The sequence below is a fragment of the Meleagris gallopavo genome, chromosome 2, assembly GCF_905368555.1.
Source record: "Meleagris gallopavo chromosome 2, MGAL_WU_HG_1.1, whole genome shotgun sequence".
NCBI lineage: Eukaryota > Metazoa > Chordata > Aves > Galliformes > Phasianidae > Meleagris > Meleagris gallopavo.
In genome coordinates this window covers 38,908,198-38,935,228 of record NC_139405.1, presented here as the reverse complement: position 1 = coordinate 38,935,228, position 27,031 = coordinate 38,908,198, and the positions used below count along the sequence as shown (strand labels likewise).

At 41.8% G+C, this 27,031-nt stretch overlaps 1 protein-coding gene across 11 annotated transcripts in view; it reads left to right on the top strand.

Moving 5' to 3' along the window:
* Positions 1 to 5,747: 5,747 nt before the first annotated feature.
* DISC1 (DISC1 scaffold protein) overlaps positions 5,748 to 27,031 on the top strand; it is a 320,664-nt gene continuing 299,380 nt past the window's right edge. For 3 of the 11 annotated variants that reach the window (XR_014882141.1, XM_085219744.1, XM_085219743.1), the window contains exons 1-2: positions 5,752 to 5,953; positions 24,331 to 25,298. Coding sequence is in view for 9 of the 11 variants with exons in the window: in XM_085219744.1 (XP_085075870.1) it covers positions 5,872 to 5,953; positions 24,331 to 25,298 (1,050 nt within the window). In the remaining 2 variants the exon portion in view is untranslated. Of the gene's footprint in view, positions 5,954 to 6,004; positions 6,127 to 24,330; positions 25,299 to 27,031 lie in introns of those variants that run through there. The other 8 variants (XM_085219747.1, XM_085219741.1, XM_085219739.1 and 5 more) reach the window with 6 other exon arrangements.

The window sequence follows — 27,031 nt, the reverse complement described above, 5'->3', positions numbered from 1 at the left end:
ACATGGCCTCAGCCAGTCCCTATGCCCCCATGATGGTACATGCTCCCATGAGAGAAACTCATCAAGAAATTTTCTATGTGAGAGAAATGAATCTGAGATGATCTAGCATTTGTGAGGCACAATAAAAAAGATAGTGGTAGAGAAAAACACACTTATTCTGCTTTTCAAAACTCCAGTGATGCTGCTTTCATTTTTCCCATTTTTGCTCCTTACTGAATTACTAAGAGTTCATTCTGACTAGTCCACACTAGCACAAACAACACAAGGTCAACATCCATTTTTGAAGCAATATGAACTTTTTGGCTTGTTGGCTACTGATCTACTGAACTAACTATTTTCTTGTTCTAATTTAAATTTACAGGAAGGCAATCAAAATAGGCATTCAAAGGCTTAACTTTTTGATTTGTCTACCTAGCAGATTAAGGCTTGAAACATTTCTAAGTTATCATTGCTATATGACTCTTAATCCTGTAAGTATTTTGAGCTGACTGGTAACAAGCTGTCAGCTTTACTCTAGTTTTGAAATCTGTCCCGACACCAGAAAAAAAACAAAACAAAACAAAGCAAAAAAACTCATGCAGTTGAGCCACTGTCTTTGGAAAAGAATCAGAAAATGATGGCCTGAACCACTAATTGAGCACCTGGGGAAAGGACCCGGTCAGACCAGGGAGCACAGGTGAAAGCAATTCAGCTGTGTGATTGGAAGGGCTGGAGCCTGGCTGCACCTCTCTTAGACCTCATTTAAGGGCTGACTGCCACTAGGAAAGGATTTCTGGTTGGAGATCCCTTCTTTATGAAGCTTTCCTCTGCATACCTGGACTCTTCTGGTATGGATGAGTAATCTTCTTTCCTTCCGTTATTGTGCCAGTTCTTTATTACACCTTCGTTGCGATGTCTTTCCCGCTGTCTAATTGCTACAACAGGCAAACCATGTTTGGGCATGTGCCGCACCACTGAGATTGAAACTGGTTCTTTTGGTCTGGGATATGAAGTAAGTGTGGAAGGAAGAGCCAGCCTTCCCTGCGAAGGATGTTGCTGGGGAAAGATGAGTGGCAGGCTGAGTGATGCAGTGAATGGATGACAAGGCAACAGCTCAGAGCTATGGCTCCGGCAGGACCTGGCAATGGAAAGGCACTCTGCAGGTTCTGCCCTATGCAGAGCACAGCAATGTGGAGATAAGGAATCCACAGCCATGGCACATCACTGCTGTGAGCTGCCATTTTTCAGCCCCCAGTTGGCCCTGGTCATTTTCCTCCCTTGCCCTGGGTCTTATGGTGAGATACAGTGTCCCCAGCTTGCACTGACACCATCCTTTGAAAGGTCTCAAGTTTCTAAACTGTGAAGGTTATATCAGGATAAAAGAACAGCTTGAGAATGTCTGTAGGTGTGTGCTGTCTGGTAGATATTGAGGTGCCCCATGTGAACCTAACTTAAAAAAATCAAGATGTTCTGATACTGGAAAGATCAAAATACACGGTTGTAGCATTTCTGGATTTTTCTCATTTTTTATGCTAAATAAAAACCTTGTTTTTCTTCCCCTTGATTTGCCTAGAATTTGCAAATAGATTTGACTTGACTGCAGCGGCATGTTTTGGTGAGTGTTATTTACCACTGGGGTAGAAAAGCTCTCTGGTGTAGCAATGATTGAGTGGAGAATAAAAAAGAAAGATAAACATGAGAATAAGAAAAGGGGAGTTTGCAGGTGAGTTTTGAGATGAAACAGAGGTATAAAGGACAGAGAGGGCTACAGGAAACCTGTTCATGATGGCAGCAGGTGCAGGGGAGAGTTCTCATACACTGATGTCAATCTGATGTGAAAGTACCATACAAAGAAGCAGCCGTGTGTAGATGATGAGATTCAGAGAGACTGAGACAAGGAATGGAAAGCAGAGAGGGCAATTTTCAGCTGGTATGGGGACTCAGAAAGTGGATTGAGGAGGAAAGGGCACATAGGGGAGATTGTTAGGATTTGCCAGGATTTCTGGTGCAGTGAGTAGTGCTGTTGTTACACAATCACCTTCAATTGGAGAAAGGCTTTTGGTGAAAAAGATAAAAGGTTTAAACTCATGCCTCTTCCCAGTGTGCTGTACAACAAATTCTTGCCAGCACAGAGCAGACAGTAGCATGGGGAAGGGGAGGAAGGTGCAGCTGGGGAGGGGGGGAGAGGGGGGGAACAGACAGGGCTATTTTTCCTGGCAGCTGTGCCTTGCATATACCAGCTCACTGGAAATCTGAAATGGAGAAGCAGTCAGACACTTCAACTGCCTCCTGTCTAATCTAAAATAGAAGATAGCCATGCAGTACACACCAATAAATAAGCTCTGCTGAGCAATTTCTTACAACATCCATCTCACTTTAAACACCTGAACACCGTCTGTAAATTATTAGGGCTTAACTGTAGGTGGGAGGTTTCTTTTGTAAGGTCTCATCTGGTCACTTGGGTCAGACCTTCCGTGAAGGATGCAATTTGAAAAGCATTAAAAACCAAAATTCTGTTCTCATGTGCTAATATGTGCTTCAGAAGTGTGTCTGCCTCCTGTGCCTTCTCCAACTACATTTCAGTCTTCTGTGAAATCTCCCTGTGGACCTCCCTCCAGGCCCTTCCTGACAGCCTGGCGCTTGAATAAGGGTCGTTATCAGAAAGCAACTCCTTTCTTAATAAAGGGACAGATTCACATCCACACTGTCTGACAAACACTGCTGATTATCTACCCAGCTAATTACAGACTGCTGAGTATTCTATTATGGTGTAGAATTTGATTTGTTTGTTTAAATGTATGCATTATATGAGTACGTATGAGATAAGACAAAGCCACTTCAAGCAGAAGTGTTGAAGTTTGGGTTAAACTTCAGCTTTTGGAGTACGTTCAGACTTCCAGAGTAGGAAAACTGACTAAAAGGGTCTCCTATCTGAGGATGGATTATGCCATGATGCTTTAGAGTATTAGCGTATAGAACTGCTGCCTTCTGGTAGCTTTGGGCAGTTTAGCTTCTCTAGGTTCCTCCACTGTTCAACATCAGAGTGGTTGAAGCAAGCCTGCTGATGGTACTGGGTCATCTGCTGCAGTATGGAAAAGAGCTGACTGCGAAGAAGTGCAGAAGGAACAGTCAACAAATGGTGCATAAACTTAATTGCTCCCTACCACTATGAACATTACCAGCTTCCATTTAAGGTGGAAAACTATGGTACAACCGCTATCCCTGAGAAGGAAGCTGTGGGGTTAGCTACATATCAGAACATATCGGCCAAGTGTGTGTCAGGAGTCAGAGGAAAACAAATCAAATGCTATGACCTTCTGGTAATGGAACATGGAATACAGCAGGAAACACAAAGATAACACTGCTGTAGCAATCCATAGCTAACCTTATCTGGGAAAACGCACAGAAAAGGTTTACAGATGGGCAACAAAGGCAATCAAAGGTATGAAGCAGTTTCTGTATAAGGCAAGTCTGAATAACTCTGCACCACGTAGTCTGGAAAAGGGTCACAAGATGTGATAACATACAAAAGGCATGAGCAGTTGGACAAGTATGTTCCTTCCAGCATAAAAACCTGGCATCTGTAAAAGGAAGCCAGCCACAGCCGGGCCCAAAGCAAACATCAGGAGCTGGTGCAATGCACAGTCTTGGAGACCTGGGGGAGTTTGCAATGAAGGGTGCTGAAGTGGGCTCAAAGGAAGTTTGGACAAGCAGCAGAGAGGCAGTGAGACCTAAACAAACTGCTAACCAACAATCTGAACTGAGCTAAGGAAACCCATATGCTGACATTGGTCAGAGGGAGGGAGAGGCAAAAGAGGAAGTGCTGTGTGCACTGGCCTCATTCCTGCTCTTGAGGCCACTGCCTTGGGCTCAAGTTGGAGGCATGCTGTGCTGGATAAGCCCTTTGTTTGCACCCGTGCAGCTGTTATTTTATAACAAATTGATCTCTGAGTGATGGGAGCTAGTACTGATATAAGCTGACATCATCTGAATCAGCAACAGCACAGCACATTTGAAGAAAGGAGGATGTGTGACTATTTTTGGCTTGCGAGGCACAGCTGCCCATTATCTTCTCTCACAAGTCAGGAAGGACACAGCCTGGAGTATGAGGTTACATCTCTCTTAGCGTGTACTGTATTTCTTAATAAATGGACCAAAACCCAAGAACATCAGTAAGTTCTTAGCTGTTAAATAAACCAGGTTTTTTTTGTAGCAACATCTCTGAATGTCATGAAAACTTCTCAGCGTAAGAGGTGATGTTTTAATGTATAGAAGCACTATGCACATCTGAGAAGACATTTTTGAATTCTAGCATGGAGGACATCTTGAGAAATGCTTAATGTGAAATAAATATTGAAAAATGGTTGATGTAGTGGATATGATGATAGCTAAGGAGAAATTCGGGTTGTATATCAGTGAAAATTTCTTCTCCCAAAGAGTGGTGAGGCAGTGGCACAGGCTGCCCAAGGAGGTGGCGGAGTTGCTGTCCCTGAAGGTGTTCAAGAAATGTGTAGATGTGGCATTGAGGGATGTGGTTAGTGGACATGGGCTGATAATTAGACAAGAAGATCTTAGTGGTCTTTTCCAAACCTAACGATTCTATGATTCTATAATTGAAGCAAGTACTACTTTAGCAGACTTGATACAAAGCTGTTGTTGATAGACAGTCATGAGCTTCTATAATTCTGATAATTATGGCTATCAAAAGATGTAAAACTACCAGTTTAGGAAAACCAGTGGAAGCAAAATATGCATGTGCTAAGGAGGAGGAGATACCTCATAAATGAGAGAGCTCTAAAATTAACTACAACACAAAACAGGGGAGAGAGTTTTAGCAGAAATTTATGCTGCTGCAGTGAAATGTACCTTAAAGGGGAGAGCCTCAGAAAAGATACGGTGACCTCAGCAGAAAAAGTATATGAAATGTTGGGTTGTGTATAAAAATGATAGCGCAACAAAACAAAATCAAGAAGTGTTTGACTTTGATAGATCACAGTATTTAGGGAAGCCTTGCAAAAGTGATAATGATAGGACAAGGGGGAACGGTTTTAAATTAAAGGATGAAAGATTTAGATTAGATATCAGAGGGAAATCTTTCACTGTGAAGGCAGTGAGGCCCTGACACAGATGCCCGGAGAAGCTGTGGGTGCCCCATCCCTGAAGGTGCTTGAGGCCAAGTTGGATGGGATCCTGGGCAGCCTTAGCTGGCACAGGGCGGGAGATTGGTGCTGGGTGGGCTTTAAGGTCCCTTCCAGCCCAAGCTGCTCTGTGATTCTATGGAAAGTAATGGAAGCACACACACTGCAGACGTTGGTGCCAAGTTGGAACTACAGAAAGCCGATGAGCAGCATGTTACTTTGTTGCATGCAAGCCCTGTTGAATTCAGCAACGATCTGGCACAATGCAGGGATAGGGTAGGGCTCAAGAACAGTCACATGATGGCTGTAAGACTAAAAAAAAAAAATGTGCAATGTGGATGAACCTACAGCAAATTATTTCCTGATGGCGTGTTCGGTGCTCAGCGCCCTGTACAGCAGTACCCCCATGTGAAATAGCGCGGGGCCTGCAGCAACCAGGGCGCACGGGGAGGAGGCCGAATGCACTTCGGTGTGTGCAGAAGCAGCCCTTCAGCTTGCCGCAGTCGGGGCTTCGGGCCACAGCCCCCATCTTCCCCCTAGTCTAATCTAACGCCCGTGCGCTGCAGGCCTGGGGACGCGCAGCCGCCCGGGGCTGCCCGCGGCTCGCAGGAGGCCGGCCCAGAGGAGGGGCAGCGGGTGCCGCCGGGCGAGCCGCGCCCCGTGGCTCCGAGCCGCCGGGGGTGTGGCCGGGGCCGCCGCTTTCCGCCCCGCTCGACGCGCCCGGGGGGAGCCCCGTCGTCCCGTCGGGGGCGGGATGTGGCGGCCGCAGCCCCGTTCGGGCGGCACCGACAGGCGGCGCCGCGACGGCGGCAGCGGGAGGGAGGCGGCCGGCCCAGGTGAGCGGGGCCGGGGGCTGCGGGGCGACCCGGCGCCTGGGAGGGAGCCGGGAGGAGCTCCGTGAGCGCGGCGGAGCCGTAATGGGGCCCGGGCCGTCCCGCAGCGGCTCTCTCCGCGGCCGGAGGGGTTTGAGTGCTGCTCCCGTCCCCTTGGAGTGGGATCCGAAGTTTGGGTGGGTCGGGAGGCTTTCGGACTCTCGGTGCGGGCGGGTGGTGCGGAAGAATTAGATACAAAGACTCGTTGCTTGCGTCTTAGTTTCAAGCCCGCTTTGCTTTCTTAGTTTTCAGTCCCCGGAGGTTTTGTCTTGGCTAGGGTTCGCACGGCGTTGCCTAGGAAACTTTGTTATAATGCTGAAATAACACTTTTTTTCCCATCTTGCTTTAACCCCAAAATTCCTATTATTCCCCCTCTGGTAGTGTGGAAGCAATTATATTACTACATAAATGCGTGTGATTTGTATGTGTGTGTGTATATATACATACATATATGTGTTTGTGTATATGAGTGAGTGTGTATGCGTATATACATCTACATAACCAACTGCTGCGAGGGAAGTAGATGCAGTCTTAGAAGTCAGCAGTCTGGCATCTCCAAACTTGGTTTAAAAAGGAAGCTGCCGTTTTCATGAGAAAAAGTCAAGTTCGTGTGTCAGTCCGTGCATAAACAAGTACTGAATGGCTGTGGCTGTCGGGGCAGGTGAGTTGCTCTCCCCTCCATCATGCAGCTGTTAGCCTGAGCAGGAGTCATCTCTGACAGTGGTGCTGGTGAAGGGCTGGAGCTGTGGGTAACACAAAAAAGTAACTCACCCTTCTCAAGAGAGTTCAGGATGGAAGGCATAGCATGCACCAGGCACATCAGCTGCCTTTCTGGCTTGGAAACGCAGTGCTCCGAAGCAAAACTTCCTGCAATCACTCGAGTCATCCTTGCCAACATATCAATGGAGAGGAGCTCATTCATGTTTGCGTAATCCCCGCTAATCTCTGTGTACAAGTAGTTGAGTAACTTTTTGCTGTGTTTCTGAATAGTGCTTTAAGAGCTCTGTGGTGAAGTGCCTTTATCGTAAAAGCAATGTATATTACTGAGCATATACCGCCAAGTGGTGCTGGCAATTAAAAGCAGAGCAGAGTTTTGAGAGAGCTTTTTTTAGAGTTTTGAAAGAGATGTACAAAGTACCTTGAGGTGCATTATCTCTATTTTTGTCCTTTTATTTTTGTTCATTTACTTGCTAATTTGCAATTGGCTTTGCAGTAACTTGTGAAAACGGGAGGAAAGTGCCTCTTTATTCATTTTTGTGTAGTGTAATATCCAAGTCTCTTTAGTTATCTTGTATTAGTGTTCCCCCATATTACTGCTGAAATCAAAGTTGTGGTTTCTTTTGGGGAGAGATTGATAATGGTGTTACAGTCAAAGTTCTAGAAGGTCATTTCCTATCAATAGGATTTTTAGGAACTTTGCAAACTAAGAAGGAGGGTTTTTTAATGTGTGGTTCAGAAAGAAAAATGGTTAAGGGTCTGTGATCCCCTAGAAATGGGACCAGGGGATCTAAAGGACATGGTCTTAATATCAAATGTATAGAACATTTGTGGGTTCCATCTGTGTGTTTTTTCTTGCTTCCTGGTGCTATTAAACTTATCAATTTTCTATATGGTTCTTTTAGATCAGTCAAAAAATAACCTACTAACATACACTGCACTACTGACTTGTACAGCAGCACAAAGCTCTGAAGTGTGGTCACAGGCAAGCGCTATATTGCCACTGGCTTCCTTCCTCTTTAAATTCAGATAAATCAGCCTTTGTTCCCTTCAGCAAAATGAAGTCAAAAAGTTTGGGCCTAAGATGCTGCTTCTGGAATTGTAGTGGGGTCGTGCAAGACAGGAGAATTTATTAGCACCAGTATGAATTAATTGTAAGGAACAGAAGGACGGAAAGCACTGCAAACAATGTTTTGTACTCACAAAAGCAGAGCACCCTAAAGGTTAATTCTGACTTTGTTCACAAATTAGGCACATTTGGGTAGGTTTTTTTTTTTTCTCCTTTTTTTTTTTTTTTTTCTTTTCCTCAGCATAACTTGGGCCTCCCGCAGCTCCCGAACCACCTCACCTCTCAATTGAGATCTATCTGAGTGTGTGGCATACCCTGAGTGCTCATCAGGAGCTATCATTCTTTCATTTCAGTGTTTGGTTTCCTTGAACAAATGTTCTTCCCAATTGAATGGCAGTCTGCAGCCTTTCCTGCTGTTGGATGTAATACATATTATCAACTCCCATGACAATAGCTTTTCTTACTTCTTTTGGAGTACCAGGCCCAAAGGTAAACAGGGAGGAACCTGTGGAGTTGCCATAGAGATTTCCAAGTTCATCCTTAGCGCTGTTGTGTCTCTTTCCTGAGAACAGCCTTTTCTTGCTGTGTCACTTGGATTAGGATTGAGCGTGGGCTACTCAATCCTTCTCAGTGTTCTTGAAGGAAAACTGCTGCAAAGCCCTTATGTGTGAGGGATGAATGTGTCCTTTGTAAATCAGCAGTCACACAGGAAAAACTTGGCCCTCTGGTACTGAACAAAGCCTACTGCACCCATGTGAAGTTCTGTAGTATCCTTGTTTGGAGGTGTTTACTTAATTCAGTGTAACATTAACAGTTTAACAGTGCAGTTTGTGCTCTGTTTTATCCTATAGGCACAGGTTGCGTTAACTGCTCACCTGAAAAATGCTTTCAGGGAGAGATGTTTCTTTACCCAGCCTCCCAGTCACAGATGCTATGTAACGGGAGCTGAGATTAACTGCTGACATTCTTTGTTTGCTAAACATGAGTTTACCATATGAAAACTGAATCAGCAGTTATTGTCATATTTTACTGACACATAAATGTGCAGTTATTTCCCTGTTTATTGATACTGCAAATGTAAAGTGGCTTAATGACTAATCTTAAGTCTACAGACAGAGTGGTGAAATCATGTGCTTGCTTGAAGTACGGTTCCTTTGTTAAGCATGATTCCTTTGGTGCACGCAGAATTTGGATTCTGTCTCCCCTTTGTGTGATGTGCCACATCTGCGTGCTGTACAATAAGGCAGTCTTTATCTCAGATCCTTCTTCACCTAACAGCTTCCTCCCAACACACACATCTCTTATTATCTCAATATGATATTTAATAATAGGAACACTGTTGTCTAATTAATTAAATTGGTGGTACTTTCTATTCTTTCCCACTTCCCCCCCACCCCACCTTTCTTTCTGTCTTACAAAAAAGTTTGATGTCAGAGTAGTTTATCTGTTTTCTTGGCTCTGTTTGCCTTCTCTCATTATGCTTATTTGTAGCAGCAACAAGTGCAAAAACATTTGGATTTTACATTGAAAAAGCAAATACTTTCTACATAAGCAGCCGTGTAATCAGGATTAGAGATGGAAAATGCATTTTCTTGATAGTACTTATCTATCTCCCTTCTTTTCAAAGATATGTGTTACCTGCATTTATAGATAGTATCAAACTGTACACAAGTCAAAACTGCAGATGAGCTAAGCAAGGTGTATATGCTAAGATGATAAAATCTTCATCTAAAAGAACTACATGAGAGAAGTGGCTGCTTCAACCTAAGAATAGAATAAATGTCATATATGTGAAATTCTCTTCCACCTTTCCCTCCTATGCACAATGGCAGAGGAATGGGATTTAGTAGGCTCTGGCTGAGAGGTTTCTTTGTTAGGGTCATCAGGGCAGGAAACCATTGTAGAGGAAAATCTCTTAGCAGAGCAACTCTGAGAAAACCTGTGGAGTGAAAAGTCAAGAGGTTGATGGTGAGTATTGTAAAACTAAGTGAGAATGGAAGGGTTGGTATCCATGGACAAAACAGGAAATGGGAATTGGAATAATTAGATACTCTGAATTATTCTGCAGGTCTCTGTGTTAGTACAAGATGAGGCATGTGGCATTGGTGTAGCTTTTCAAAACCTTGCTAAATTCCATATAATAATATTAATGCAAAGCAGAGTCAAATGGTAGAGTTGTTTTCAATGTGCCTGTGTATAATGAAGTTTGACAGTGTCTTCATGACCTCAGTGATTGATGGGGTGAGCAGGGTAGTCCCTAGCTCAGCTCATTTAGCTGGTCCCACTTCTGAATTTATTGTTAGTCATGCCTTTGGGTCTGAAAAGTGTTTTGAGCATTCTTAGAGTCTTTTGTTTTAGTTTTGGAAGACACTAAGGTCTCCAGAGAGCCTGGGAAGGGAAAGACCTGTGTCACTAGGCTGAGGTGCTTCCTGTTGCAGAGTGTCCATAGAGACCTGGGGGATGTGGAACAGTGGGCTGAACAGCTGCTTCAGAACTGGGGGTAGGCTCTTCCTGTTAATAGAAAAGTGCATTGCCCTCTGAGTCTGCACTGATGCTTTGAGCTGTGATCTGTGGGAGCCAAGCTGTTGGTCTGTGAGCCCTGCTCCTCTCATGAAAGAGAAGGCATGCCAGCCTCAGGAGGGTGAGACAGTTGCTCAGTTTGGTGGTGTTTTACACTGCTGTCCTGCCAGATCTCTTGCTTAGGAGAACAGTGCATTTCTGTTTGTTTAGAGCAGTGAAAATCCTGAGGAACTCTTGTTGAAACTGCGTGAGAAATCTCCTGGCTGTCGTCACATGTAGTGCAGCACCAGCACAGCTGTTCCTCAGTGTGGTTTTGCTCCTTCATGTCAAACTCGTTAATAATCAACAGGTATTGCATTTCCTTTCCCTGGGAAAACTGAACGTGGTTGTGCTGAGACTGCTGCTATAGCGTTCACATATTTGTGGTCTGCCTGAGTCCTGTATAGACTTGGCTGGGAGAAGGGCTGCTCAGCTAATGAGCAGTGGGAAAGGCTGCTTGCAGGCTTCCTGAGCAAATGAGGACAGGAGGAGGAAAATCATCTGTGTCAGGTGGTCTCAGTTTGCTGCAAGGTGAGCAAAGGCTAACTTTCACTTCTCGCTTTGTATGTGGTGAGCACTAATAGCTGTGTATCTCTTGTTTCACCAGGCAGCAGGGGATTTTCCTGATTGTGCTGCCAGTTTTGTCAATAGCAAAATTTTCCATGAGATTGTCTGCTCTGAGACCAAGTGAAAAACCATTTCATATCAGCTGAGAGGTGTTGTCTATGTGTCCTTAGTACATAATTCATAAGATGCTTACTTCCTTAGAATTGTGTTTTTGCTTTTTCTTGTGTGTGGTAGGACTGTGAGTTTATAATCAGTGTTACCATTCTGGAAAAGACAATCTATGGAACTTCTCATCACTCTTTGTGAATTGTGCTGGTGTGCCCTGTTCTTGTTGGTTCCTTTTGTTATCTCTTGTGGAATGGATGGTAAGGTTTTAATCATTGCTGAGTACTATAGACTGTGTATATTGATGCCATTCGCTTTCTGAATTGATTTATTATCATTTAAAGATAACTTACCTTTGTTCTGACTCTGTGATAGATGTGCACAGCCGTGTTTCTGGTGAGCATGGAGTAGCACTGGAGTCCAAGGTTACGTGTGTGGCTGCTTTCTATGTTGCCAGGTCTTAGTGAAAATGTGTGCTTTGTGCATTAAATTGGAAATCTGTGGCCATAGCAAATGTACAGTAGTTGTGTTTTTTATATTGAAAAGCCAGCATGAATGTTCTGTGCACTCGTGAGAGGTGCCTCTAGCAGATGGTACCCTCTTGTCTTCCAGTTGAAAAGCAGCCTAGAAAAAGGTATCAGAATAATTTTTTTTTATAGCAAGCTGAATAATGCCTTGAGAGAAATGCTTTCCAGTGGTTGTACAGCCAATAAAGAAGCCTCGGAAATAAACATTTTTGTGAAATAACTGCAGTAGATCAAAGTGACATTTAAGTGATGCTCATGAGCATCATTTAATCACCAGCTAACTACTAAAGATCTGCTGCTTTGGAACATAGGAGTTTTTATGTTATTATGCCTTATTGTGTCTGTCTTGCTTATGGCAAGGACTGTCACTGAAGCTTGTGATTTCTGTGTGTGTGTATGTATGTGTTGAATGCTATTTTTTATTTTTGAGAACCTATTTACTTCAAGTACTTAACTTTATTCTTAATTTTGTTGATAGAAAGCCAGCTGTTTCCATCTTCCAGGATGTGCTGAAACTATTGTTTACAAACTTCCTTGTGATTTTAACTTCACTTCCTTTGTGAAGTTAGACCAGCTAAGTTACTTTCTGAGTTGGATGTCTTGTCATGGACTGTATGCTTGAACTTCTGTTGTGTGTAGAGAACACACAGTGGAATATGGTATATATATTTAAAGCTTGGTTGTATACTGTGAGATTGCTTGAGTTGGAGGGCTAGCAAGTCTCTGGTCCTACACATAGCAGAGTTGGCTGAAGCTGGAGCAGGTTGCTCTGAGCTTCATCCTGCTGGACCATGCATTGCTCCAAAGGCTGCACAACCTGTCATGGCCACTTTCTCCACTGCTTGCCTTGCCTCAAGGTGAAGGAATTTTTATTTGTATCCAGACTGAAGCTCTCTTCTTTCCACTTTTCTCTGTTTCTTGCCTTCCCACGACATGTTGAATTGGTTTTAACCTCACTCTATGTACCTAGCAGCTTGGGAACATTATTGCTAGAAAATGAAATCAGACCTCACTTACAATCTAATTAAAAGTTTTAGAGTAGAACACTTAGCATTCTTTTATTTGCTTTCCTCCCTGTGGCATAAAATTAACTGTATTTGATGAAAATTGCTGCAAGTATATCCTTATACCCAAAGAGGGCATTCTAACCTTAAAGATGTCCTTAGTTCTGTCTTCGTGGTTTCTCTGTTACAGAAGTCCTTGCTTATGACTCAGACTTTAAGGTGATATAAATTTAAGACATTTCATATGTTTTTGTTCAGTAACATGCTATGACATTTTTATTGTACAGAAATGAAAATCTATGCATCTTCTCAGTATCTCTCACAGCCTTGTTGTCACCTCTGTTTTTGTAGGCTGTTCTTGCAGCTTACTCACTCATGTTTCTGCTCTCTAAGGGCTGGAGGGAGAGGATGATTTTAGGTTGCAGAGCTTTTGCTAATCACTTCAAAATCCTTTGAGTTGTCCCTTCTCTAGTCAGTAGAGGATTTAAAAGGCTTCCAACTTACAGGTGGAACTATTTCTCTTGGGAATTATAGGAGCCTACCAGTGAACCTATTCTTTCAATAAACTATCCTTCTGGACTGACTTGACACAGATATTTTATAAATAAATATGCTCTCCTGTACCAGCTCTGTGGACTAATATAAACGCATTCAGTTCAGAGCACAAAAATGTAGGCGAGCTCAAATTGTATTATAGGTAAGCTGAGGAGTTATTTAAATAGGATGCTTGTATTTCTTTCAAATTTGTGGTGAAAAGTTATGTTAAACCTGAGTTTTCCAATGAAACTCTCACTTAAAATAACATAATTGGCAGGATCTGCCTTGGGGAGATCTGTGGCTCCAGTTTGAGTTTTGAGAATACTAAATGTTGTTTTTCACATCTCTAGTCTTTTCAATAGAGAAAGGAATTCTAAAGTGCAAAGCCTTATGTGTATTTTTATAATGACTTTTGTTTTTCTTCTACTGCTCATTTAGGAATCCTGTGTAAGTCATTAGCTCTTGTGGTGTGGCTCAATTGTTGTCTGTTTTAACCACAAACCAATGCATCAGATTACTGCTGTACCTCAGGACTGGGGGGATCAAGTGTCTCTAAAAATGCCAAGCTTCTCTTGAAAACGAGCTGCAGCAGTGCTGTCTGCTACTTTCTAATAACAAGGATACTGTGTGCAAAAGTGCTGTGTAACAAAAGTACTCTGCCTGCTGGGTGGGAGGGGCCACTGCCAGTTACCTTGTTGGGGACTCTGAAAACCCTAGATTCTGAATTCATGTTTTTTAAAACTTGCAGTAGATTCAAGAAAAAGTATTGAAAATAGTTATGTGCATGACCTACGGTAAGTCTGGAAGATGATTTGGATGACACTCAAAGTTGTTGGTTCTTTTTCTTTGGCTAAGCATTTTGATATTCAAGATGATCTTTTCAGGTGTGTGTGCTTAGCACCATATGCGACCATCAACACTTTTTACCCCCTTTAAAATGCTAAGTTGAACTGGGAATATATTGACATGAAAGACTGTTTCATTAGCTTGCTCAAACCAAACTTCCTTTATGTAGAGGGTATTTTCCAAGGGTCAGTCTGAATGTTGTGTTATTTTTTTTTGTGACTTGAAGTATTTTACCTAAGATTTCGTTTCATTTCAGTGTCATACAGGGCCTTTAGTGCCCAGGAAACATCTGCAAGCTATCTCATGAAAGGCTATGATTTCTTTGAAGAGAAGTACTTTTCTTTAACTTTCTTGCGTAACAAGAGCAGACAGGAAGGGTTCAATGAAAGGTGGCATAGCCTGTAGCCTCGTACTTAGGTAGGAATGCTTAGGGAAGGAGTTACAAATAAGTTGTGACAGAAGGTGTTTTTTTTTTTTTTATTAAACCTCTGGCAAAAATCTATGGTTTTGTTGAACATTAATAAATACAACCTGTATTATTGGCCCAGGGAAAATGTCAGAGTAAATTGTGGCAAGTAATTGTCTTGTAGATGTGAATAGCAGCGATTTACTGTCTTGAGAAAGAAGCTCTTAAAATAGTGTTTTCATAGAGATGATCTCCTATGGGATGAATGGAGCCATTGTACACTTGAAGTGGAATTGAGTTAATGTGAAAGAGGTAACAGGAGCCCTTTGGACTTGCTGTGTCCTTGCAGCCAAAATGCTGCACACCTTGGGGTAAACAATGAAATCAGTGGGTACAGCTGATGTAGGATGGGACTGCTTTAAAATGGGCTTGGAGAAGCCTGGAAACTTATTAGTTGTGCTAATGGGGCAAGTGAAGTAGGAGGGCTCTTCACTTGGGAAGGGATGGGGTGGTATGGAAGGGCTGAGAGTTCAGGAATGCTGTGCAGGAGGGATTTTTTGAGGCATGCTTGTTTGTTGTTGTGAGGGGTGTGCTGATAGAGGGGTTGTGACAGAGAAGAGAAACTGGAGAGGACCAAAGAGGTGGTATTGAGCGATGGTGCAGGAGAATCTGTGTGGCTCTGATTATTTGGGAGCTTTGTGGAGGGCCATCACTCTGGACTGTATAGTACGTAAGTGTGAACTGTGCAGTGTTAGGTCAGATCCAGGTTTGGGAAAGTTTCTGGTTCAAATGTCTTTCATGCTTGCTATAAGAGGAATGAGCAGATTCGTGAGAACTAATTGGGGATTAAGAAGAGAAATGCAATGGAAGCTGGTGAAAAGGGAGGCTGGATTTGGTGGGAGCAGTGGAAAAATTGTAGATAGCATTGGTATTGGCAGAGTCAGATGAAGGCACAACAAGTGAAAGAATCAAAGCAGAGCTGTCAGGGTTGATCATATCTCCCCTCAGCAGGGGGTCTGGCTGACTGCCACCTGACCGTATGCACTAATCCTCATTTGCTTCCAGCAGTCCTGACTTTGGAATTTGTGTGAGGGCAGGATTTCAGGTCTGCTGAGAAGCCTCATTCTCTGGATGTGATGTGACATACGTGGGGTGGCTCTCAGCTTCTGACTAGTGGTGACTTTCCTGAGCAAGCAGTCATACAGAATGCATGTGTTGTTGGTGCAGAAGTCCTTTGCCCAGTGTTCCCGTGTTGTAATAGGAATCTCAGGTGATGAGAGTTTGCAGTGCTAAGTTTAGCCTATAAGGCCAGGGCTCTTGCCTGAGGGCTGCTTGCTGTCCAAGGCTGCTGGGTGCCTTCTTAACTTGCCTGTACCCTTCTGCCCTTTCTTCTGAACCCAAGGTTGAGTGCCATAGCGTTGCCCCATCTGCTAAAATATCTGTCTCCTACTTTTTACAGAAACACTGTAAACATTTACCTTTGGACTTGTGTCATGGCTTTGTTTGGTACCACCAAGGAGGGATTGCTCTCCTTGTCTGGGAAATGCATTTCCTAGCAGAAAGCCCACATGTTGGAGCATGTTTGCTAAAATGAAAGAGGATCTTGGTAACAGCTGTAACAGTATCTGAACATTGGATTTGTCACTGTACAAAGCTTTGACTGCTTTTCATGGTTTTAATGTGGCTTTTTTTGGTGGGGCATTACTTTTCTTCTCTTTTTCTCTGTTACAATTTTCTTCCTTAAATGTGAACTGCTGTTGATATCACAGGAATAGCAACATAAATCAGTTGTATGTTGTCAGAGTGGGAGGGAAGGTGTAATTTTTCCTGTAACTCAGTGGATTTTCTTTATACAGAGAAGCTATATTCTTTCATGAGTTTTTTTTTTTCTTTTTTTTTTTTGAGATACCTGATTGGAGGCTGAGCATCTTTTGTCTCTCCCTGCTCAGAAGGAGCTGTGATTTCTCAGTTGTGTGTTGTATGCCTATGGTTGGTATTCTGCTGCAGATTCAGCAGTGTTAGTTATAGTACTTCTTCCATGGCTCGTTCTTAACACAATCCCAGATTTCACCCTTCACTTTTCTCCTCCACTCTAAATGAAAAGGATATAGCCAATATCTTCATTTCTCAGACCCAATAAAGAAAACTTCCAGCTTCCATTTTGTCTGACTGGAGCCTCAAGTGAGTGAGGATTGTAAAGGTCAAGCAGTATCCTTGTGGAAGTCCTTGGAAGGGATATTGCGTGCATCCTTCTCACCTACCAGCACCAGTCTCTCACGGAACCCACACTTGACCCCTTGCTGGTTTCTAACATCTGTAATACAATATTGATGCACAACCTGCTGGCCTTTAGCTAGGACTTGCATTAACTGCAGTTGTCTGTGCAGCTGTGGAGGACAGGAGGGCCATGCTGTAGTATACCTGGTCAGTTCAGCTTCATCTCACTGTTCAGAGTGGCTATTTCTTGTCAGTGCACAAAAGCACAGTCTGCACAGCTGCTATTGCAAAGAGTACTTGAGTGTGCAAGTTTTGTGGAAGCAGAAAGCATGGCAGGGATTTGTGCTAGATCCTGAGATTATATTCTGAGGGGAGCAGGGTGAGGCAATGTTGCTGTGTGTTCACATGCTTCCTTCCCACTGCAGCTGAGCTCTGTGTATACAGATTGCAGTATCTTGTGCTCAGGCTGCATCCTGGGGGTGCTGTGTGTTGTGTGTGATGTTTTTGCTCAGCTATCCTGATGTCTGAAACTTCCCTTCGCTTCCATTGTTGTCTAGACAGCACTGACATTGGGTCCTGACAGCCTGGCTGGGACTGGGAGGGAAACTTCCTGCAGCAGGCAGGGGAGGAGCATTTGCCCTGGGACTTTGATATTAAATTGTGAAGTTAAAAGCATACTGACTCCTCACCCTTGACAATATAGGAACTGCCACGTTGTTTTATTTTCATTATATGTGATGACTACTGAGCTGTTAAGAGCAAATTACTTTCTATTTCAGTAAACTCAATTCTGCTTTCATACTGGCTGTGCATCAGATTCTTAATTTGGAACCTGCTTTCTCTTGGTGAAATTAAAAATTCTAATCTCCAAGCTGGAGCGCTCAAACTGTGCTTGAATTAGAAATTGACTGCTGTCAATGTACTCTCACACTTCACTCTCTCCCTCACCCCTATGAGTTTTATATTGGAGTCTTGCTGTGGCTGATCTGACTGAGCAGAAGTAGTGGGAATCTGCACTATCACTCAGTAGACAGAGTGATGAAAGAGAAGTGTGGTGTGTTAAATAGACCATTCTTGAAAAGGACTGCTGTGTACCAATTTGATAATTATATACATGGTTGGTGAAATACTTTTATGGGATACGACTGCAAACCCATTAAGCATTGTTGACAAATTAATTTAGGACCGAGGCAAACTTAAATTTCTTCTTGTGGACTTTGCACAAAATCCTTGCTCCCTTATTTCTGTGTCATGTTGAAAGGTTTCCAGATCCTGACTGAAAGAACAAGAGCGTTCTCTCCCTTTGAGACATTTGCATGACCTGCCACTACAGACTATTGCGCCGAAATTGCAAATGTGTTTTTTTTTTTTCCCCCAGAAAGAAAAACAACAAACCTTTAAAATAATAATAAAAAGCACACCAACCAACCAAAAAAAGAACAAAAACAAAAATGCAACAAACCAAAAAACTCCACAGCATCTCTGTAAACTTGCAACTTCTGTGTCCTTCTGCCTTTTGAAAAAGTGGGAAAACTACTCTCTAAAAGCTAAAAGTAAAAATAATGTTGGCAGACTTGAAGCAGATTGGGGTTGGGTATTTCTGGGGAAATTAAGTGCTTTCTGTTACTGCCTGTGCTGAAGGCACCTAGTGCTGGTACTTATTTTCCCAGACCTACCTGTGCCCTCACCTCTGCTGGTCATCCCTGGGGTGGGCTGATAAAAGTACTGCAAAGCTGAAGTGGGCTCAGCTGTGACTGGGGAGGCTTGGCAAGTGACTGTTGTGCTGTGTGGCTGTGTATGTGACTCGGGCAGTTCCAGCTAGTCTAGGTCTATGGTAGTGAGTTGGAGCATGGGTAAGCTGCATGAAGAGATTTGGAGACTGTCTGGGCTGAAGCTTTCAACCAGAGATGCATTTATTTATTTTGCTTGTGACTTTTTAACAGTAGATGACTGCATGAAAACAAAGCAGAAACATCACTTTTGAGAAAGAGGGCAGATGTAATTTTTCAGAGGTATTCTGCTATGTAAATGATCCTGCTTTGCTGAGGCAGCAAGGAATCACCTGGTTGCTCCTTAGTATATTCAGCCACTTGTTCTACTGACCAACAAAATGAGTTTCCTTGTAGCGCTGCAGTGGTGAGGTTACAAGGGGTAATTTACGTTTAACTTGGAAGAATGCAATTTTCTGTGACAGCCAAGCATTGGATGGCCAGTCATAGGGTGTTGATTAGTTATCAAATAGACATCCATAGTGCGACTGCATGCTTTCACAGACTGGGCAGTTATTGCCTTTTTAAATTTAAAAGGGTCAGAAATGCATATTTCTGGTTTTTTTTTTTTTTTTGTTTTTTGTTTTTTTTTCATATCCAAGTGCATATCCGTGAGGCACTTGCTTGAGGAAAAAAACCTGCTTGTATGCATAGTCAATACACTGCTGAATAGTGATGGATGCAGACGTGTACTTGAATTTTAAAGTATTAGCAATATAAAACACAACTGTGGTATGTGATTAAGGAAAGAGGTGTTTCTCTTATGCTTCTATCACTAAATAAGTGTTTGTTACTAACACTGGGAGTGTTATATTTAAGAGCATACTTCTTAAAAGATCTTGTATTTTTCCTTAGAGTTAACACGGCAAAAGCAGGTTTAAAACACCTTTAAGAGGAGGAAAAAAAACTGATAGGCATATTGGAGCTGGTATCAACTAGTGAGATCATTACTCTAGAGAGAAGTGTTGCAATTTCCTCAAATGGCTTAGGATGAGTTGTTACGTTCAAGCCACTTACCTCCTTAATATAATAACTCAATGATGTGCATTATGGGAGTGTATCAATAAAAATAATTTTATTTAAACACTGGCTAAGGAAGACCGTTCTTGCATCTAAAATGTCTTTGAAGTATTTTTAATGAAGAATAGCAACTAATAAACACTTAATGACTTCAGAGTATATTTCATATGTGACATACTGGAAACTTAGCAGCTGAATAACTGATCTCAGCATGTGATCTTAGAAATTGCAGAAGCTTTTGGTGAGGGAATAATTTTTATGTAGCTCAGCCATTGCTCGCCTTCTATAGATACACTTTACGAAGTGCTGGACAAATCAAGGTATAGCCAACATTCAGTAATTAGGTGAAAAATCTAGATGAAACGTTCACATTTTATTAGTTATGAAAAGCTTATGTTCAAAGGTAACTTTGTTTAAAAGCACATTTGTGTAAAGAAACTGTAATAGTTTATTTTGAAACAGGCTGTGTTGAGATTGATGCCACCTTATTTTGAGAATTTTGTGGCATCTTTTGAAATTCACCAGACAAGTGAAAATGTGGCTAATTAGAAATCACAGTGTATTTTGTCATATTTTTGATAGAAGAACTGATCCATAATAATAGTTACTATAATGTCAGATTGATTAATCTTTGAGAAAGGTTAAGCTTGTCTATCTTTGTAAATAATAAATATTTTCATCTGACTTTGCATACAGTCTAACACAGGTTTTTAAGGCTTCCTCAACAGGAGCAGCACTATAGAATTTGAATGGAGCAGTGCTTTGATATCTGGCTTTGAATACGACCAAGTATCTTTCCTCAGGCACCACGGCTGCCACCCACAAATGTTCTAAAGCTGAATTTGTTATTTTAATAGACATCAACAGTGTAATGTAGGTGTGTGTGAACGGTTGAGCTCTTCTTAAAACTGCATGTATAATTTCTCATTTATTTTCGGGGATAACTTGGTGATCTCGTGGGCATTCTGAGCTACTGGATTAAAGTTAGGGCAGAGAGGTTTTGTGAAATAGAGTGTTTCTGTACTGATCTTTAAAGCCCCAGTGAATTTTGTAAGAATTTTTCATATCCTCATGACACTCGACCTATAGATGTAATTGCAGCATTTGGTCAGAAAACTGAAGTGTGGATTTTGTGGCTGAAAATGGAGACTCATGATAGATAACTGTCCTGCTATGTGTTAGCATCAAGTTGAATAAAAAAGGATGTGCTCTTCCAACAGCAGTAAATGCTCTTTGGCTTCCCCTTTCCCTGCTTCATCCTACTGACTCAAATGAGACTTGAGCAGCATTGCTGCGTATGAGTTGCTTTGCAGTGTTGGAACATATTCATTCTGTGTTCTGGCTCTGAATTGTTACTCATTGAGAAAGATTTGCTATGATGAAAGATCTGATCAAATCAAATAATTCTTCTCTGAGCCCTCATAATTAGGATTTGAAGGCACTTGCTCATGATAGAACATTTGATTGGAAAACATACGTTGCATCTTCTAGAATTATGACATGCATTTTAAGAACTGATTTGTAATATTACATTTAGAAGACTTTTGTGTTTTTGTTATTGTTGTTGTTCCTAAGTCTCTCATACAAGGCATAACACTGTAGTGTTATATGATCCTGAAACATCTTCCATTGCTTTCATACTGTTTCAAGGTGCAATTCTGATAGTTTGCCAGGGGCTTATCTGCTATTTGAGGTGCTTGAAACAAAACTGAGGGAATTCTGAGAGAAGTGAGGCCTGTCACTTGAGCAAGCCATCTGAATTGTTCCACTGTAGTTTCTTTGTCAGGACATAGGATATATGTAGGATGCTCCAAAAGTAATGCCTACTGTTTATTTCCATGGAAACTGCAACACCTACAAATAGCACAATGACGCTATTTGATAGAGCAAATTTTCAGCTGTAGAACACTATTTTTCAATACAGTCACCACCATTCACTGTGCATTTTCACCAGCAGTGAACAAAAGCCTAAATGCCACTCTCTTAAAAATTTGCACCAGCAGAGCTGACCCACTGTCACTGTCCCCACTGCTGAAACCTACTGCTGAAACCCACTGCCTCCCTGTGCTCACATCCACTGTTTGGTCTCCATAAGTGTTCAGCAAGAAATGATGAAGATCAATGGGTACCACTTTTTCCACATGGAAGAATTCAGTGTCACACCTGTGCTTCATCCACTCTTCCATGTCAGATGCCATTTTGTTAGACTGCTCGTCTGCTGCCATCTGTCGCATGGCAATGTGTTATGAAACACTGATGGAAAGTTTCAACCCCTACTGCTGTACCAACAACATAATCTGCCTCTTGTTCTAGGCCAACATCATGAAATAGGAGGCATTACTTTCAGAGCAGACCTTGTAGTTTAGAAGGTTAACAGACTCTGTGTAATTATATTTCAGATACGTGATGGTAAACAACCAAAGTGATTCTATACATCAAGGGATACAATAGAAGGATGAAGGGTGTGAAAACAGTATGGCCAAAGCCCTAGCAATATCCTATCTGGATTTCGTGATGGCTGAGGGCACAGAGGTGTTCTCTAGCTGGTGGCTGGACTCTTCCTTCCCTTTCCTCTTCCTTCCCTTTCCTCTGAGCAAGATAGGCCTTGGGACCTGCTGGAATGTGCCTCATGGAGCTCTTTAGTTTTTGCCTCTTGTGTGGGTCTAGTCAGGAGCTCAGGCTGCCTCAGTAGACGTCTACTGGGCTGTGTGTGTAATCTTGGTGCCATTTCGGCTGCGGTGCAGTAGCCAGGTGAGGGGCTTGTGCTGGTGGGCTTGCCAGAAGGCAAATCTGGAGTCCACAAAGGATCTGACTGGCAAACCTTGGACTAGAAAGTTACTTGTTCGAGGAGGAATGTGGAGGTGTGGGGCTTCCTATCGTGTGGACTAATTCAGGCTAATGAAGTCATACCAGTTGAACTAAAAGTGATTTTAGAATTGCATCTAGTTAGTATGGTGCAAATATTTAACAATTTAAATTTACATTACATTAGTATTGTTTAAATGTGGTGTTGAAAGAGCTGTAATTATCTATCTGCCCTAGAAATTCATGGTGATTTGCTGAGATCAATTTTAAATTGATCATAATTCAACCATGAACTTCTATTTTTATCAGACAAGGCCTGCGGCTGGCCTTTGTAAACTGTGATAAAATATATCCAGTCTTAGAATGACTTTTTTGTGTGATGGATTTCTTCTGCTGAAGGCCAATTTTGACCATTATTTTGTATATAAAAGAATTAAATTCTGAAGAACACTCTGTTCAATTTTTGTTCCCCTACATCAGGAATGGTTTCTATTTGTTATAATTTCTATTAAATTACTCCCAGCAGAGCATTTTCACTGTCTTTTTATGTTAGTCAGGTTGATGGACTCCATGACCACCTTTATTTCTGACTTCTGGGAGGTTTTTTCCTCTAACAAGAGAGAGTGTGAGACAGCTGGGCTATCCTAGTTTACGGCGATAGGAAGCAAAATACAGAAACAACTGCAGTTCCATAGTGAGCTGCTGGTATTGTAATATGTGGAATATGTTCAAGTTGCTTTCATTGAAGGTTGTTTGGAGAAGACACAGTGAATACTGAAAAGAAGTCTGTTGGGAAGATTCAGGTTGAGTGCTTATGTTTGTATAGTGTGTCCTTCTAATGAGGTATGTTTTAGGCTTCTGTTAGGAGTTGCTGAGGTATTTAGAGTATGTACAAGTCTGTCAATATAAAAATCGACAAAGAGTTGTGATTGGAGGTGAATATTTAATACAGTTTGTGGGGGGAAAAAAAAAGTAAAAACTGCCTTTTGGAATACCACTATGTCTGTAATCAGAATAATTCTGGTACCTGAGGTTCTGGCAGTAGATTCTATTTCAGTGAATAGAAAGCAGCTAATCAGGGGCATTACTTTCAGAGCATAATTCAGCTAGTCATTAGGTTCCTTTGAAGTGCTAGTCTTGCAAATAAGCCAGTTCAGTATGTTTTTGTGATACAAAATGGGTGACAGGCAGAGCTGATATTCCCCTGAATGTGTGCAAGATAGAAGAATGGAATACCTTGTGATGAGTAGTAAATCCTTAAGAAGCTGGGAGTAGTCATCCTGTGGTCTTTATTTTTGCCTCTTGGCATAGCTAACTTATTTAAATATATGCATGTATTTAAAACAGAGATAGCAAAAATAGAGTGCTACATTTTAATCTTTCACTTTCAGTGATCTTTGTTTTTTTTTATCTTGAATCTTTCTATTGCATTCTGAAAGCAGCTAATCTATATTTTCATCTGTGTGTATTGAATATGCGTGGGGAAATTTAGCTGTTGAGTAGAAGACCTTTTTACATAACACATTGCAATGATGCTAGCAGTCATATGGTGATATTAGTCTTCTCAGACTGAGAGTCCTGCATTCAAAACTTCAACTCTTATTATTTGGATGACAGGTAAAACAGTAAATGAAGATCTATAAAATATCTCACTAGAATAAGAGATACTCAGCCATAGATTGTTAAAGTGCTGCAGCTGTTCAGGAAGCTGAATTTGAAATTCTTGTATTAATAAAACACAGAGAACTAGACATGAGCAGTAACAAGTTATGTGAAAAATTTCTTAGTGTTGTTCCCTTGTTTTTGATGCAGATTTGGTCCTATGTGTTGTATATCTTTTCAGACATTGTTCTGTATCAGTGAGACTAAATAAGTTCTGTGCTGTGAGTGACCTGAGAATGAGAAATTGCAGAGCTACAAATAGGAAAGCCACGGATTCATTGTATGTGGGTTTGTGTCCTGTTGTATCAATGAGTTCACTTAAAAGCAGGTACAAAAAAGTGAGTGAATGCACACAGTTCTCTGGTAACACCTTATCACGTCTGTCTGCAATACAGGCAGTGTCTTTGTTTTGTTAAAGTGGAAACCGATGCATAGTCTGAAATTCCTGAGTGCTATATATTACCCTTAAGAAACTGCAGAAGTGCTTTACTGACTTAATTTATTATTATTTTTTTTTTTTACCCCCTCCAGATGGTCTGGAGCACTTAATGCCTTCAGGCTCTCTTCGTAAAAAGAAACTGGCAAGAAGACCTGGATACATGAGGCCAGAGGCTCAGCGACAGCTTCAATTTCAGTCCCTGGGTGCCTGCAAGTCCTTCAGTCCAGAGGAGTTCAAACATGACAAGAGGCACTGTGAAGAGCTGGAGGACTTCTCTCTCTGCAGGCAACACAAAAATAGCGTTGAGTTCTTACGCAGTAGTTCAATTGCAAGTAGTGCTGTAGTTCTTGCTGATGGGGTAACAACGTTGGGCACTACTGTAAATATGCCAGGAAGTTGCAAAAATCTTTCATGTTCCAAGAATCCATGGTCAGAAAATGTAGCTTCGATTTATCCTGCTGAAACAACAAGCAAAGGTGTTTCTACTGTAAGTGGTACACGGCAGACGAGCCATGGAACTGAAGCAAGTGAGCCCCTAAAGATACATGCCTTGGATCAGGCAGAAGCGAATAATAACTGTGAATATCAAAACAGGAAAGCTCTTTCTTGTTCTGGTGGTCCACATGATAGTTTTCGTTCGAGTTTCAGCTTCATACAGCTCTCTCTGAATTCAGCCTCTGGAGTAAGCGATACTGAACTCAAGGCAAGTGTTCTGCATCCCAGCAGTGCCAGAGATCTGCAGGAGCCAGGAGAGGCAACAAAAACTCAGGAGCACTCAGGGGCTTTGTGTTGCTTCTCTAGGCTCAGTGAGGATTTGAAGTCTGACAATGAGAACACAACAAATGATAAACTTCAGGATTGTGAGACTGTCTCTCTCTCTGATACGGATGCAACGTTGTCATATTCTACAGATTCCTCAGATGTGGCATCTGCTGGTTCCTCTGTTACCTCAGGTTATGAAAGTAGTTTTACTGTCAGTGATCAAAACTGGGATACTTTGATAAAAAGGTATGAACCAGCACTACTGGACTGCCAGCTTGGCAACTGGAGTACATTAAAGGTTTGTAATCTTGTTTCGTCTTTGATTCCTCCTCTTGGCCCCTAAAACGTGTATGTTCGTAGTGTCGATGTCTTAATTTGATGTGGGTGTTGGGATATTAACAGGTTTCGTGGTACTTTTTCATAGAAGATTTCAGTATCTGTCTGCATGATAAAAATGAAGGAATCTGTGTGTTTTGTTTTTAAAAGAACCAAAACAAGAGAAACACAACAAAGTGATGATGTTGCAGTAATTGGCTCCCATGGCAGACTGATCTTATTTCTACTGTCATACATCAACTTCTGAATTTAGCAAGGGCTACTTTCGCAGGTGGCTTTCTTGACTGCAGATTGGAGTATATGTAGAGTAAAACTTGAAGGTGGTAACATCTTTTTTCCTTGAAGCATCATGAGTTAATGAAACAGAACTTTGTAATTGAAAATGTGTAAATTTAGCCAAAGATTTCTAGGGGAAAGGCATACATGTGAGGGGAACCTTCAAACTAATATGCAATTGCACTCCACACATGATGATGGATGAGGTTCCATTCCCTGCTCTAATTCAGGCTGGGAATTAAATATTTTTTTTTTTCCACCTTACAGGAGTTATGAGCTATTGATTAGAAGTCATTTTTTTTGGATGTATGTGTGTGTACCCACGTGTACTTACCAAGTATACAAGTAGCCTCATTCACTGTATTCTGGTGGGAGGGGAGTGGGGAAACCTTAAAAAGGATCCGTTTTTATTGTACAGGAAGATTTTTTCTAATCTTTGATATTTTTGGGGTGGCAGAGGAGTATCAGAAGAAAGCCATTATGAGCCTAGATGCAACAAGGAGCCAAATTTTGGCTCTATTGTGCACTCCAGAAGTGGTAATCTGGAGATTAGTATCGACATGCTGGATCTCATAAATTCTGAAACTATTAAAATTCCACTGAGTATGGGTGGTGTGCTTGTTGAGCCTCTCACCGGTGCCCTGAGTGCTCTGGAGCAGTGCCTGGGATGTTTGTACCATACACATAGAAAGGTGTGCCTGATTGAGTTCTGCCCATGCTATCTGTGTTAACCCTAGAATGAAAAGCCTTCAGAAAGCAGGCTCTTGTGACTTCTTAGCAGAGGCATACCTATTGAGATGCACTGTGTTGTCTTTAGGCTTAAGGGAGTAGGGTGGCTTTTCACAGCCCTTATATCTGGGTAAGGCAGTATGTTGAGAAACATTATTCTTACTTTTTTGTCTGTGTCATCTGACCCAGGTTTACAACACTCTATGATCCCTATTTTTCATGGGGATGCATGTAGGACCCGACCTAAGTTATCTTGCACACTTATACAGGCTCTACATGCATTGCCATGGAACAATTGTTTTAGCTTCAGGCCTGGAATGGTGATGTTCCCATAGTGTGGGATGGCTTGGGAAATTAGTTCTCTACAAATCTGGGAATATGTAACATAATAAAAATACAAAATGATTTTCTGTCTTTTCAGTCTGCTTATTTGGTAGGTGCAAAGAAACATTGCTATCTTTAATTTCTATATTCATTAATTCACTGAATAGAGAATTGGGGAATTGTGCCTTCAGATGTCTTTGCCCTTGGTCCTGTGTGTTTAATTTGGAACACCTTCCTATTGCAATGATAATGAGCAACTCTCAAACATTTCAGAAGGGAACAAAGACAACTGTAATCAGAAAGAGGAGACAATACTAAAGCTTTTAAAACTATGCTTCTTCTGCATAATAAAAATAAATTAATAAA